Genomic DNA, 15,144 nt, shown 5'->3' on the forward strand with positions numbered 1-15,144 from the left:
CCCTGCTTGTTTTTCTCCTCCGCGCCTTTCCCTCACCTACTGTACTTTTCAGTGAAGGCGTGGGAGTTGGGGAGAGAGTGAGCTAATACCCCGGTCTGATTAAATGGTGGAAAAGAGGGCTGATAGTATGAAAAGGGAGGAGAGAGGGCGAGGGCTAGGGGAAGGTGGGGGTGGAGGGAGTCGGTGGGTAGAAATGAAGGGGTGGGGGGAAGAGAGGTGAGTATAAAAGCCTTGCTGTGAGGAATTAGGAAATATTCCTCGGGAGAAAATACACACAGAGAGATATTTCCAAGACTTCTCACTCCATAATAATCTTTCACGGTAAGTACATAAAACAAATGATCTCTTAAAACTAATGGCAGGCGAAAAGTAGAAGTAGTTTACATCTTTTATGGGCAAAACTGCAAATTTTCTTTGTTAGCTGATGCATTTTTGTATTGTTTTTAGTATAATGCCACAAAGGGCAATCCTCATAGTACAGTAGGCCTACAGTACTACTGTTTGTGTAAAGAGGACTTAATATGTAGCCTCAGGTTGGCTCTGTGCGTGTCTAGCATCATGCCTGTGGCTTTTTCCAATGAGGTGGGCACATTCTGCCTGCAGGGAATATGAACCCACCAGGACCCCTGCTAAGACTCAGACAGGCATAAAACTCTGAAGACACTGTTGTCAGCACCTGCGCGCACACACACACACACACACACACTCGTCCAGATGTCCTTGCCAGTCAGAAGTTGCTTTTTGAACTCCAGGCCCCAGGCTTGCTCTTTCTGTACCCACTGTGAGTCTGGGTTCGACTGAAGCCAAGATTTGGCTGATGTTATGAGCACTGTGTGTGCGTGCGTGTGAGTGTGTGTGTGAGCATGTGTAATGAAAGCTGCTATTGATGGTGAAAAAAACAGAATCTTGTCCAAATCCCACAAACAGAAGATGGGGATGAAAGCTTTTCTGCAGTGCAGGCATGCAAATACAGTGTGTGTGTGTGTGTGTGTGTGTGTGTGTGTGTGTGTGTGTGTGTGTGTGTGTGTGTGTGTGTGTGTGTGTGTGTGTGTGTGCGCGTGTGTTGGGGTGTTACAGACATCTGGTATTGCTGTTTGTACAGGTGTCTTACTGTAAGTCATTTATGCATGATTGAGTGCATATGTGTGTCCATGTGCTGCACGCATACATGTGGAATGTGTGTGTGTGTGTGTGCACGCAGAGCCACGTAGATCACCTGCCTCTTCATAAGTACCACCTATCTCCCTGCATTAAGCTTAAGTCTATTGGGACTCTATTAGTTGGCAGTTAGACAGCTATTCTCAGCCACAGCTACTATCTTATGGTTGTTCCCTAAAAAACTGAGGTTCCAGCAATTGAATGGTGTTTGTGGTTTGGCCCTGACTCCAGTCCAGTGCACTGAAAAGACCTTTGTGTTTATCTCAGTCTGGTCTTTTGAATATATATAACTTAGGTTTGTGTTTGTCCTATGTGGATATTCTGCAGCAATTTGCCAGCACGTACAGATGTATATCTACAGGACAGCTTATATCAGTAGTTTATGTGACTGGTTCTAGCCTTCATATGAACAAAACCACAGGAAACAGATTTAGAAACTTTCAGCCATCTATCCCTGCTTGTGGTTCTTTCCTGTTTACCCAGTTTCAAAATCTGAACCACTTTCTCTCTCTCTCTCTCTCTCTCTCTCTCTCTCTCTCTCTCTCTCTCTCTCTCTCTCTTTCTGTTTCTCCCTATCTAACTCTTACTTGGGTTGCAGACATGACTCACTGACACACCTTTCTCCTCTTTTTCAGCAGACAGGCAGATAAACAAGCCCCAGGATGAGGAGCCTTCTTCAGTTTCTGGCACTCTGTGCTGCGGCCGCTCTCTGCGTCTGCTATGGTACACATCCTCCCCTCGCTTTTCTATCACCCAGCGGCCATTATCTGTTTAGAACGTATAATATATCCAATTTAGACAGCGATTCATCATTTATGATTAACCCGATTCCATGTTTTTCCCGTAGACTCTCATGAAAGCACAGAATCCATTGAAGGTGATTAAATGTTGTCTCTCGTTCATGGGAAAACATGCATGCAGTTCTAACAAAAAATTACACAGCCTGTCATACAGTATCATGTATTTAATCCTCATTTTACCCTTCACTAACGTACCCCCACCCTTTATTTCATCTGACCAGTTACACGATGGGCATGCCTGACCTGATTAAAATAAGGATTTTTGTCTAGTAAAGTTTTGTGGTTCCAGATTTGTTTGTGCCCCCAAACCAAGCCAACTCATTCATCACGCCACAGAGGGGCAACGTATACAGCCCACCCAGAGGGAACGGCCACAACTATTACAACCTCGTGAGGTAAAACACGCAACCGCAGACATGCATGCAAAGCACATAACCCTTCCTTTATCTTGTACATATGCAGTAACTCAATAAGAAAAAAAACTTAATTAGACTATTAAACATCTACATATGCTTGAAACATCCACTGACACAAACACACGGAGCCTGAAGCTCAGGATAAATGCTCGAATGCAGTGATTTGAGAAGAAATGCAATAAAACAAAGACACAAGCCACTGGCTGTTTGTATCTGTTTCTGATTACAATTCTTCTTCTCTCTAACTACCTCTGTCTTCCTTTGTATCCCCCTGTCCAGGACGATAAAGTCTCCAGCGGAGAGGCGTGCAGAGACCTGTGAGGACTACTCTCCCTGCCGCTTCTACGCCTATCACCACGGCTTCCAGCAGGCCTACCAGAGATACTTTGGTTCCAGAAATCAACCCCAGAGACCAGCTGGGGCTCGCCGTTACTAAAACGTATCTGTCTGTCAAATGCAGAATTATCATTCATCGTCTGGAAATGAATAGGCGTTCCTTCATTCCACATATCACGACTTTTATATAATTTATGTAGTTGTTTTTGTGGTGTCTTCAAAATCCTAGAAGAAAACACATTTTAGAAACACGGAGGCATCCAGTGTGGCTCAGATGTTGCAGCAACCCACCATTATACACATGTAGAAATTCATGGCCCATCTCTTATGTAATCTCAGGATAACTTTTATCCACTGTTATCACACCTTCCCAGCATTTATGAGCTTTATGTGCTATGCTTGAATGAAGTGTTTTGCTCACTATCCACAAAGCAGTTCTTACATTATCCACCTATTTATCCAGGCCAGCACTGCTGTCAGTGATTATTCCCATTGCTTTGGAAAAATAAATAAAGTTATTGGGTTTTGTCTTAATCCTGTTTATGCCATTTGTTTGCCACGTGGGTGTGTGAGAACATTTGACACTCGGGGCCAGTGTTTGCAATGCATGGCAGATGTTAAAATGATAGGAATGGTCCGCTTTTTGTGACTGCGCCAGACAAAATAGCTAATTTTACATCTACATGTGTTTTAAAGGCTAGACCAAGAGCGAGCGTTGAAAGGCTTGTGAGAGCAGCTAGGGAAAGTATTCAAGAGAGGATTTTATTCAGAAAATTGATTCTAAGTTTTAAATTAAATATAATATTATTAGATTGTTAATGCTGATGCATCAATGCATAAGAAGCATTTTACTACTGTAGCAGGTCGAGAGGTTGTACTTTTTCCCCTGCTTTATATGCCATTAGCTAGTTTAGTGAAGTGGTTCCCAACCTAAGGGTCGGGCCCCTCCAAAGGGTCACAAGATAAATCTGATGGTCGTGAGATGATTAATGGAGTTGGAAAGAAGAAAAAACATCCGGCTGTACAAATTTGTATTGTATTTTTATCCATGATTAGGCTTTGCTTTTTTTGTAAAATATTGGATACTTTAACTTCTATGGGACGCAACCAGTTATTTAAATGAAACCATCTGAGAGGTTTAGTGAGGAAATGTCTCTTTGGTGGAACTGCTGACAACTCATAGACATCTGAAATGTGACAAGGGGCCCCAAACTACACACTCACAATCCAGACAGGTTCGGAACCACTGGTTTAATCTTTAAAAATGTGTTTTATTTTATAAGCTTATCATATGTTTTTCATGTTAAAACTTAATCTGCAAAGTAACTGGAAACTATATTTGTTAAATAATTGTAGCAGAGTAAAAAGTACAATATTTACTTCTGAAAGTAGCATAAAAGTACCTCATCACTGCACTTAAGTATAGTGCTGGAGTAAATGTATTTAGTTACTATCCACTGCTGGGTTGTTGAGGGTTAAACAGGGACACATATTAGCCGAAGCACACAAGCTCTGCTGATTTCAATATGTGTATCAAGATCAGGTTTCTTGTAATCTCCAGTGGAATCTGTGCAATGCACCACACATCTGTGTATCAGTATCCTCACTGCTGCTGCAGACAGTCATACAAACAAAGACAGGTCAGCACACAGTAGATGTCAGCATGTCAGAGTCCTAAAAAGACAGTCATGTTGGATGTTTGTTTTTCTATGTTGCCACGAAGCCGCAAATGTGCACAATTAAAGTTGTCCTGAGGTTGAATCCTTGAAGTCCGTCCCTGAAACGAGACAAGGCACCAGCATTGACCCAGACAGTGAAATTACACCCCATGTAATACTGTCAGGACCAGTCCAGAATCTAAATATCCAGTCAAAAAAAGCAACAAGAAGAGCAGAAGAGAAATGGATCTGAGAGGGCATTTTCATGTCATAAATTAAGGAAGTTCAAAGGATTGGTTTTGGAAATGTAATATGTATATAGTAGCTACAGTGCATCAGAAACTGTAATTGAGTACCAGCATTACTAGTGATGGTCCCTTTCTAATAAGCCAATTAAATACAAAAGAATTAGATGTTTTCAAAATGGTCAAAGATTACAAAAACACCTTTCTAGTGGCGAGTGTTTTAATTAAAATCAAATGACATGTCCCACTCTACTGTATGGAGCTTTCTGCCACTTTATTGGCAAACCACCCACTTGTTTTGGTAAAAATATCTTTCCACATTTCAAATTACCCTTCTACAAATCTTCAAACATTGGCTTTGTTTCTAAATGTTGCTTTCTCTATGTAGGAAATCACTGCGGTTTGAAATAAAAGAGAGAGCCCTCGGATTAAAATCATGTCACATAATGCGGCGTGGTGGTTTCTTCTTTTCAGTTTGTATTGCGTGGTGTTCTCCGCCACATGCACTTAGTGACCTACATGTAAAAGTGTGTGGGTGTGCTGTAAAACTCTGACCTCTCCAGGCTGCCAGCTGGCACTGCATTCCTAAGATTTCATTAAACTTTTCATTATTATCACTAAATCTGACAGCAAACAGTCTGGTGACTCTAATCTGCAGCTAAATCACATCATTCTATGTCTCTTTTTTTCAGTTTTCAAGCATGCAATGCATTTTTTTTACTACTTTTCTTTCATCCTAACACAAAAAGCCCTGCCATTTCAAGATGTAGAAGAAGAAACTGAGATGCACATGCAAGCAATGATTCACAAGGGCAATCTGGTTTCTCAGCAGCACCTTAAACGACCTAAACAAGGTGCAAAATATTTTTCATTGAAAGACACTTCCAGTGGTTGATGTTTGTGGCTGTGAGTCGCCCATATTTGTTTTCTCATCACCTATGCTTTAAAACAAATACCCACTTTTTGGAAGCAGACGCCATATTCTCTCTCTGTCCATTTATGCAAACATAACATATATACAATGTGTTTTTATGTACATGATTTTTCTGGAGGTGTGTATTTCTGCATCTGTGTGGGTGTGTGATACATGATTCCCTAACCAATCACATACCCATGTCATAGTGAGGGACACATCTATAAAGCGAGTGTATTTATGTATATATGTGTAAGAGAAAGAAAGAGAGAGAGAAGAGTGACAGAGCTGTTGAAGTCTCCGGTCCTACTTGCTGCCTGATACTGCAGAAAGAAGAAAGAAGCTGAAAGATGAAGACTTTGGCCATCCTGGTTCTCTGCTCCCTGGCAGTCATCTGTCTGACTTCAGGTAAGAGCTACACAACAGTATATGTTAGAAAAGCTCTTTATTTAAACTACTGTATATTGTATTACTTCAAGTATATGTTGCTCTGCAAACAAAGTTTAAAAGCTGCTTCTAATACTAAAGAGCTGGCCAACTGACTTAAGTAAAGAAAGAGGACTGCATTAAAAAAAAATATATAACATGTCATTATTGTTCATATTTTTCCCCCCTCATGTTTGACAGATGCCTACCAGCCTGCCAGTGACAACCCTGCTCAGGAGGGTAAAATCATGTTTTTTTGACTGTATCATCAATGTCAAATTATGAATATGTTACATATTTGAGTCAGATTGACTCAAAGATGAATACTGAACTAGATGATTCCCACAGTTTGGCATAAAAAGTTCAGGTGCTGTCTACATAAAATAATAAAACTAATTATTAGTTTAACAATTTGTTTAATTCAAGTCTGAATAATGATAAAGACAGTTCAAACATATATTTCACTCATCCACACACTAGAAATTCTATAGTAATCCATATTTTGCTTGCAACATCTGGACTCACACAAAACAGTTTCTGCTGTTGTTGCTATTTATAAATTGAATCTCCCGCATGCATTTGATTTTGGTTGATTGACAGACATCTTATGTATTTATACAATAAGATAAAGTGATATTAAATGTGCATGGTGTGCAGGTTTGTTTGTGGAGAGGGCGCAGGCTGCCACAGTGGTGAGGCAGAAGAGAGCTGCTGGAGAGTTAACCCTGACCCAGCTGGAGAGGTATTTCACACCTCCTCTACTTTCACATCATCTATAACAAGCATACTGACATATCAGCATCCAGTCCAATCGTATATACAGCATGTGTTTTATATCTAACATAGTCCACTGATGTCCTAACATTTACTGTATGTGTTGCCTCTCTGTGATCCCCCCCCCCACTCCACTCAGCCTGAGAGAAGTGTGTGAGGCCAACCTGGCTTGTGAGAATATGATGGACACAGAGGGAATCATTGCCGCCTACACCGCCTACTACGGACCAATCCCCTATTAGAAGCCAAATCCACAACAGCTGTTGCTTTTTTTTTTTTTTAATTTGCATTATCACCTTTGAGCTTGACTTTTTTTTTTCTTTGCAGTTAAGCCAAAAAGCATGACAAAACATTTCCAAAAGTGTGCCAGCCACTCAAATTAGAAAGTGGGAGATGTGGAGATAAAAGGTGCAAGAGAGCGGAGCAAGAGGAATAACATCTGCATGTGAAGTTATTTTTCCATCTTGCATAGATCTTCAGAATTGTCTCTATAATTCTATCATTTCTGTTAGCCTGTAGAGTAGTGTGATGGAATTAAATAAAGATAAATAAAACTCTGCTGTGTGTGTGCTCTTTTATAAGGCTTCACCTGCGATTCTGGATAAATTAACCTGACCTTCACTTATTAATGGGACTGCTTTGACAAGTTGTGGCCACTAGATGTCCCTGCTGCCACATCTAGTGATGTGAGCCCACAGGATTTACAAAGAATGAGTTTTTTATTACTGTGTCATGCATACAACTATGGGCTTATAAGACACCACAATTCATATGATGCAGATCCAATGCTTTGTATGCATTTTCAAACAAAACCACAATTTGCTCCTCTGATAAAGACTTTGAGATAAAATCAGTGGCTCTCAAAGATAAGTTTCCTTAATCAACGGATTGACTGTGCTTACAGAGAGAGCCAGAGAACTTTTAATAAAGCCAGCTAGGAAGTCATACAGAAGTCAGAACAGGCTAAATTAAATCCATAGTATTAAAACACTGGAATGTTTTGAGTTCTGGTGAAAAAAAATGGGGATTTGTTCAAACACCCTTCTCTTTTTGCATGTAAGACAAGAGAGGCAAAAATCTCCACAAAAAGACCACGGTAACCTGATTTTGTTATACCTTGTTATTCATGTGCTCATTGCAATAACACAGCCTGCACTAAGGTATCCCCATTCAGGACAGACCTTTAATGTAAAGGGACGTATTACTTGTGCCACCCGTTGTTAACATGCTAAAATGTCCATGTGGTTTAATATATGTGGGAGAGACAAGGAGACAATTGAAAATTTGTACTTCAGAACATAAAGTAGGAGACAAGTCTATTAAAAGACTACCAGTGTGCATCTTCCTCCTTCAGGTTGTTGAAAGTTCTGAGGCTATCAGCACCAGCATGCATTTGATGGGGTCCTGGTGCTTCTTCATTTGACGAACAATACAACAAAAGTCCAAAAATGAAGAAAAACAACACAAATAACTTCCACAATCAAGACCTCAGACCTAAATGCACTTTCTCTAGTAATACTTGTATTCTCACATGTCGAAGTCCATGGCTCGACATATAAACCAGAAATACCCCTCTCTGGTTCTGGTGCCCATTCCGGAGCTAATAGGACCACGAAGTTGCATGGCTAGCATGGCTAAAGGCAGTTAGCAGCAGTTATGACCTGATATGTGCTATTCTGCCCCCTGTTTTTTTTTGGAACATGAATTCGACAGGTGGAGAGTAGGCATAGTAGTCATTCTTACGTATTGCCCCTTTAATCTGTGTAAGAACTACACTTTTACTGGGGGTTAAGGGGCTAAGCTAAGCTAACAGGTTGCTGACTGTAGCTTTGTGTTTACCGTACAATTTAAGAGTGGTATCAATCTTCTCATCTGACTCTCAGCTAGAAAGTGAATACGAGTATTTCCCAAAATGTAAAACTATTCTTTTAACTTTCTTGACATTGAGTCTAGAGATAAGTGTTGGGAAGTTCCCCTCACTTACCAAATGAAAATGTACCGTTAATACACTTAACTGGCAGCTTTAAATTTATTTCCTCATTGGAAGAGGGCAAAATGCCTAAATCTCCTCCCTCCTTTGAGTTCCCGTTACATTTTGCCATGCGTATGTTTACCACACATTGCATAACAGTATCACTGTTGTCCTAGAAGTGTCTTTGATTTGATGACTGGAAGCATGCTCTTTCTGTCTGGCAGGTTGACATAGTTAGTACCTGTTTACTGCTGAAAAGAATGACTTATGCCAGCGGAGCTGCTCAACATGTATTACAATACTATGTCAGCTTTTGAAACATGAACTCTTGTGTAATCAGTATTAATTTTTTGAATAAGAGACTAATTTTCATAAATCTGCCATCTGAATTCGACAGGTGGAGAGTAGGCATAGTAGTCATTCTTACATATTGCCCCTTTAATCTGTACGAAAACCTAAGTGTAGGAACTACACTTTGCCATTTTACTGGGGGTTATGTGCCAGACTATTTCTTGGATGGAAGCAGTAACGTCCTGGAGCCTCCGCTGGTTGCCACCACTCCTGTTGCCGCACATGTTGATTAGTGAACTCCAGAGGGGCTGGTTGGCGAATTATATTACCTTTGGACAGAGCCAGGCTAGCTGTTTCCAGTCTTTATGCTAAGCTAAGCTAACAGGTTGCTGACTGTAGCTTTGTGTTTACCGTACAATTTGAGAGTGGTATCAATCTTCTCATCTGACTCTCAGCTAGAAAGTGAATACAAGTATTTCCCAAAATGTCAAACTTTCTTGACATTGAGTTTAGAGATAAGTGTTGGGAAGTTCCCCTCACTTACCAAATGAAAATGTACCGTTAATACACTTAACTGGCAGCTTTAAATTTATTTCCTCATTGGAAGAGGGCAAAATGCCTAAATCTCCTCCCTCCTTTGAGTTCCCGTTACATTTTGCCATGCGTATGTTTACCACACATTGCATAACAGTATCACTGTTGTCCTAGAAGTGTCTTTGATTTGATGACTGGAAGCATGCTCTTTCTGTCTGGCAGGTTGACATAGTTAGTACCTGTTTACTGCTGAAAAGAATGACTTATGCCAGCGGAGCTGCTCAACATGTATTACAATACTATGTCAGCTTTTGAAACATGAACTCTTGTGTAATCAGTATTAATTTTTTGAATAAGAGACTAATTTTCATAAATCTGCCATCTGAATTCGACAGGTGGAGAGTAGGCATAGTAGTCATTCTTACACATTGCCCCTTTAATCTGTACGAACACACACACACACTGCATAACAGTATCACTGTGAGTGCATGCAGCAGTTTGACGAAAGCTTTTTTCTTTTTCACTCCAGCGGAGCTGCTCAACCTGTATTTCAATACTATGTCAGCTTTTGAAACATGAACTCTTGTTTAATCAGTATTCATTTTTTGAATAAGAAAATAATTAGCATTAATCTGCAATACAAAAAAACATTTGTATTGCAGATTGATGCTTTGTTCCTCTAATTTCACGTTGTTTCATCCAAATTGTAGCTTATAATAAAGTGAATTCAACAAACGCAGCACTTCCAGAGTTTTATTGCAGTATTCATTCAATAATTTGCAAATGGAGATGGCTAAGTTGAAGACGCCCTATTTCCACATACAGTCTCATACGTCACAGAGCATTCCATCGCATTCAGAGACCAACAGTTGACCTTTAATTGATACACAGTTGTTCAGCTGCAAAATTGTCCACTCATAGTTGTATCTATTTTGAGGTGAACTTTCTGCCTTTTTCTGCTGAGTCACCCTTGATAACATCCAACAACAGTTTGAAAGTATAATATCATTTCTATTACACCATGCTAGCAGCATGGCTCTAGGGATGGCAATGTCGGTTGGTCACTCCACCACAATGGTCCAGACTGAAACATCTCAACTCAGCTATTGGATGGATTGCCATCTAATTTTGTACAGACGTTCATGTTCCTCAGAGGATGAATCCTAATGACTTTTCCTCTAAGGCCACCATGAGGTTCACATGTGTGTTTTTTATTGAAATGTCTCAACAACTATTGGATGGATTGCCATAAACTTCAGAAAAATCATTCCTCTGCTCCTCGGGATGAATTGTATTAAATTTGGTGATCCTCTGACTTTTCATCCAGCACCACCATCAGGTCAAATTTTCTGTTTGTCAAATACCTGAAAAACTAATGACATTCCCATCAGCCTCAGTTGCACTTTGTGTTGTGTGCTGATTAGCAAATGTTAGCATGCTAACATGCTAAACTAAGATGGTGAACATGATAACACAAGCATTGTAATTGTGAGCATGTTAGCGTGGCACATTAGCATTTAGCTTAAAGCACTGCTGTGGCTAAGTACAGTGTCACAGAGCCGCTATGGCTGTAGACTCTTAAGATATATATAAGCAATATAATTTCATTGTGCCATGCATCAGTGAAAGAAGTGTTTCATTAAAAGTACAAGTGCTGCATTAAAATGTTACTTAGGTAAAGTGCATTAGTATTCGAGACTAAATAAACTATAAGTTTAATGTTGTAATTGGTTGAGGTGTAGCTTATGTTATTGTTGTAGTTAATATATTATTGTGTTTAATCTATAACAATGCATTGTATTTTATAAGCTGATCATATGCTTTGTATGTAAATTCCTTATCTAAAAATTAAACTAGCAATTGTATCTGTTAAATAAATGTAGAGGAGTAAAAAAATACAATATTTTCCTCTGAAATGTAGTACAGCGGAAGTATTAAGTAGTATAAAATGTAAATGTACTGAAGTTACTACATACATGTAATTATTTGCACTGAATTTGCAGAGTAACCTTTAAACTTTAAGAATGTATATATCTTATATAAATAAAATTCCAAATGCACTTCAACATGCTGCCCCACACCTCTCCCTCTCTTTTATTTCTTGTGTAACATGTTTGTCTACAATCCAAACTTGGAAAGTCCCACTGCGTCATCATGAAAAAAAATCTCTTTAAAGGCTCAACTCCTGGAGCCTCCTGGCTCATTGTTCATTTGCATCCCAGTGCTACGACAGATATTAGCTCACCATGATGGACCTGTTAACATTTGCTAGGGAGAACCGGGAGCGTATCCAGGCAGTGGAGAATTCATTTGGTGCATCAGGAAGGCCCCTAACCAAGGAAGGTCGGATTCTGATGGGACAGGGCCGTCTCATGAAGCAGGGTCGTCGGAAGCCCCAGCCTAAGGTCTTCTTCCTCTTTAATGATGTGCTGGTGTACGGCAGCATCATCCTGAACGGCCGCTGGCACAAACACCAGAAGATCATCCCTCTAGGTGAGCAACTCATCTGCTTCTCCTGTGGCTGACCAGAACACTTGATCCAGTCAGACAGAAAATGTCCAATGAAGAGAAAGATAATGATGAAACTGCAATTTGTATCATTTTCAAAGTGCTTCAACATTGAAGGGGGAACATGAAACGCAACTAACTAAACTAACTAAAGAATGTAGAAAGTTTAAAGGGCACAAACAATTCCCCAGTTTAAAAGAAGGAAAAGATAACCGGCAGCTGCACTGACCATGTGTTTGTCATTGCACTGGCGTTGCCTTTTCATTACTGTACATTGTTTAGATTAGATTATTTAACACAGTTTATTGGTGCTAATCAGAATGCAAATCAGAATTTTTTTATTTTTTTTATTTACACAGACCATCGAAACTACTTCCAACTGAACAAATAGCTCCATCTGTAGATTCTCCTGAAAAACCAGGACATTGTTTCTGGACATGCCAGTTACTTTGGAGTTTGTTAAATGTAATTTTTGAATGCTTTGAACACCACAAACTGAAATTCCATTCACCTCGTCAGCATTGGTGCAGCTGCAGTAGTTTCAAAAGCGGATATCTAAAAACCTCAGCCGATAACACCTCAATTATCCGTATCGCTGAAAAGGGGCAAGTTATTTATGCCTGTAGTCTCTAGAAGTTTTGAACCGTTGAATCATGATATGAATCACATGTAACACAGCAACTTGACTGTTGACCATACCATAGTATCCATATGTTTTGTGCGTCGTTATCAATATGTCATATTCACTGTCATTTCAGAGGACATCCAGCTGGAGGACATGGAGGATGGTTTGGTATTGAAGAACCAATGGCTGATCCGTACACCACAAAAGTCCTTTTTTGTGTCCGCCTCTTCATACGAGGAGAAGCAGGCCTGGATTGAGCACATCGAAGACTGCCGGTCAAGCCTGCTGCAGGGCAGCAGCCGGCAACCTGGTTCCACCTTTGCTGTTTCCTGGATCCCAGACCAGGCCGCCTTCAAATGCATGCGCTGCTTCAACAAGTTCACTGCAACCAAACGTCGACACCACTGCCGAAAATGTGGCTTTTTGGTCTGCAATTCGTGCTCCAAGCACCGAGCAGTGATAGGCCACATTCACCCGACTAAGAAGTTGAGGGTCTGCCATCTCTGCCACACTAGGAATGAGGAAGATGAGATATCTCGCCTGAGGGGAGACAGCACTGGAAAGAACAGCTCAGAGGAGGACGATGTGGCAGCATCCAGTGATGAAGAGGAGGCAAAGAAGATGATGCAGAACAATGCTTACAGCAGCTGGCTGGACTCCCAGATGGGCACCTGGGGACAGATGGGCACATATGTTTACCCAAAACCAGTGCATTTGCAGCCCTAGTAAAACATAACCACATAAAGGCTGCTACATGTTCAGCATCATATTAAACAATGAATTGTGTTATAACCGAGAGTATTGGACTTTTAAAAGGATTTAGCTGAGACAAAGCTGATTCAGCTAAATGCAATTGAAGCATGTCAGAAGTCAACAGAGGAAATCCTTAAAAAGAGAATAATGTATTGTATTTGTACCTTTTTACTGCTGTCTTTACTGCACATTTTACACTGTACTTGGTTCATAGAAACACTTGCTGTGAAGTACTGTTATCTTGTCAGAGCGTAATTATAATTTGATGTCAGAGTGTGTTGAGAAGAACAGTTTATTCAGGCCTCAGTGTCATTCTGATTTAATGTGTATGGGTCAGTTACTGTGAAAAAGCATTTGCATCCTATATCTGCTCTTTTTTTTTAGAAATTTTCTACGAACAATAAATTGCATGAAAAACAAAAGGATTTGCGTCTTCTGTGATGATTTGTATATTGAGAGTCATGTTGGATGCACCAATCTCACTTTTTCTGTCATGATTCCGAATTTTTCTTCCTCAATTATAATTCATAATTATGAAACAAATAGCCATGTGGATCAATTATGGAAAATATATAAATGAAACAATCATTTGTGAAATAATTAAAACTCAGCTCATTCCTATAAAATGTTATTTCATGACATTTCCCCAATAACACTTGTATTTCATGCCACTTTTCACAATGTCACTTTTCGTGACAGTGGTGTGGTCACTGCCCTCTCACCTGTCAGCCAATCACATGTCCCCTGCCTCTTAAGCTAACAGAATTAGCCAGTTGGTTCCTGTCAGCTGGAGCAACAACAATGCCAACATTGTTTTGAATCAACCAACTACAGGCTGTAAGCACAGTGCACAGACACAGTACAAAACAACAAAACCTCTGTAGCTTGTGAGTAGCTTGTTAGAGCAGTGATATTTTATGTCAAGGGAGGACAGTAAAACTAAGAGATTGGAATAACTTACTCCCAAGATTTAATTATAGTTGAATTTATTTGTATTTAATTAATTGACTTTCTGCAATGAACATTGGGTTAAAAGGTCTCCTCTTTAAACATGGACTGCTGGTATGCATTTTTATTTCAGTGACTACTGCAAAGATTTTGGTTTTTTGAAAGTTTTTAGAGCACTTATTTCCTGAAAGTATTGCAGACATACTAATGTTTGCGATTAACATCTACTGATCTGTGAGGGGGAATCTTTTTCTGTGTGAGGAAGCATGTTTTTGTATGCTTCTGTCTGTCAGTCTGCCTGCTGGTGTGTGAGGTGGAGAGATGGCAGCCGTACAGGTGATTTCTGTTGGGCGTTGCTTTGTCAATAACAGAGAGGAAGGTTTGGTAGTTTACAGTAAAAAATACCCGAGGTTTTCTCATGAAAAATGTTTGTGTGTCATCACTCATTAAATATGCCAGCATAGCAAACTGGGATTGCTACGTCTTCCTTGATGTGTGCTTTAGATAAAAAATAAAGTCTACCATGATAAACATCATTTAAACTTTAACCACCACTGTCTCTGTTGTGGATTCTATTCAAAGGGTTGATGTAAACATTTTACATGGGGGACATTCTCCCAGAGTAATTTCCTTGAATGTAGTGTCAAACCTGTTTGACTTCTTCTTCTCACACGGAACAAGGAAATGTTTTCTATATTCCTGCAAAATGCCAACTTTGAATATAGAGTGCATTTTTCATTAATCTTATTATTAATCTAAGTCTTCTATTTACAGCTGTACAAAGGAC

At 39.8% G+C, this 15,144-nt stretch overlaps 3 protein-coding genes across 4 annotated transcripts; all 3 read left to right on the forward strand.

The window, feature by feature from the left end:
* Nucleotides 1-183: 183 nt before the first annotated feature.
* LOC122869397 (matrix Gla protein) lies at nucleotides 184-3,244 on the forward strand. 2 transcript variants are annotated; one of them, XM_044182367.1, is made up of 5 exons: nucleotides 184-321; nucleotides 1,797-1,881; nucleotides 2,006-2,035; nucleotides 2,248-2,353; nucleotides 2,654-3,244. In XM_044182367.1, exons 2-5 carry the CDS (start codon nucleotides 1,821-1,823, stop codon nucleotides 2,808-2,810), a joined length of 354 nt encoding a protein of 117 aa, XP_044038302.1. In that variant the 5' UTR covers nucleotides 184-321; nucleotides 1,797-1,820; the 3' UTR covers nucleotides 2,811-3,244. The 2 variants fall into 2 exon arrangements, with proteins under 2 accessions (XP_044038302.1, XP_044038303.1); XM_044182368.1 differs by having other exon boundaries at nucleotides 200-321; nucleotides 1,794-1,881.
* A 2,530-nt stretch (nucleotides 3,245-5,774) lies between these two features.
* Nucleotides 5,775-7,284, forward strand: LOC122869398 (bone gamma-carboxyglutamate (gla) protein). The gene is made up of 4 exons (XM_044182369.1): nucleotides 5,775-5,934; nucleotides 6,154-6,192; nucleotides 6,610-6,694; nucleotides 6,866-7,284. The coding sequence occupies exons 1-4, from the start codon at nucleotides 5,877-5,879 to the stop codon at nucleotides 6,966-6,968; spliced, it is 285 nt and encodes a 94-aa protein (XP_044038304.1). The 5' UTR covers nucleotides 5,775-5,876; the 3' UTR covers nucleotides 6,969-7,284.
* Nucleotides 7,285-11,719: 4,435 nt separating this feature from the next.
* Nucleotides 11,720-13,831, forward strand: LOC122869399 (pleckstrin homology domain-containing family F member 2-like). Its single transcript, XM_044182371.1, has 2 exons — nucleotides 11,720-12,016; nucleotides 12,790-13,831. Exons 1-2 carry the CDS (start codon nucleotides 11,770-11,772, stop codon nucleotides 13,380-13,382), a joined length of 840 nt encoding a protein of 279 aa, XP_044038306.1. The 5' UTR covers nucleotides 11,720-11,769; the 3' UTR covers nucleotides 13,383-13,831.
* Nucleotides 13,832-15,144: the final 1,313 nt, after the last annotated feature.

This window comes from Siniperca chuatsi, linkage group LG21 (genome assembly GCF_020085105.1).
Source record: "Siniperca chuatsi isolate FFG_IHB_CAS linkage group LG21, ASM2008510v1, whole genome shotgun sequence".
Taxonomy (NCBI): Eukaryota; Metazoa; Chordata; class Actinopteri; order Centrarchiformes; family Sinipercidae; genus Siniperca; species Siniperca chuatsi.

Coding starts and splice junctions, on each gene's coding strand:
- LOC122869399 (XM_044182371.1), top strand. CDS start 11,770: ATGATGGACCTGTTAACATTTGCTAGGGAGAACCGGGAGCGTATCCAG. Junction 12,017..12,789: donor CCAGAAGATCATCCCTCTAG/GTGAGCAACTCA, acceptor CTGTCATTTCAG/AGGACATCCAGCTGGAGGAC.
- LOC122869398 (XM_044182369.1), top strand. CDS start 5,877: ATGAAGACTTTGGCCATCCTGGTTCTCTGCTCCCTGGCAGTCATCTGT. Junction 5,935..6,153: donor AGTCATCTGTCTGACTTCAG/GTAAGAGCTACA, acceptor CATGTTTGACAG/ATGCCTACCAGCCTGCCAGT. Junction 6,695..6,865: donor ACCCTGACCCAGCTGGAGAG/GTATTTCACACC, acceptor CACTCCACTCAG/CCTGAGAGAAGTGTGTGAGG.
- LOC122869397 (XM_044182367.1), top strand. CDS start 1,821: ATGAGGAGCCTTCTTCAGTTTCTGGCACTCTGTGCTGCGGCCGCTCTC. Junction 1,882..2,005: donor CGCTCTCTGCGTCTGCTATG/GTACACATCCTC, acceptor TTTTTCCCGTAG/ACTCTCATGAAAGCACAGAA. Junction 2,036..2,247: donor AAGCACAGAATCCATTGAAG/GTGATTAAATGT, acceptor TTGTGGTTCCAG/ATTTGTTTGTGCCCCCAAAC.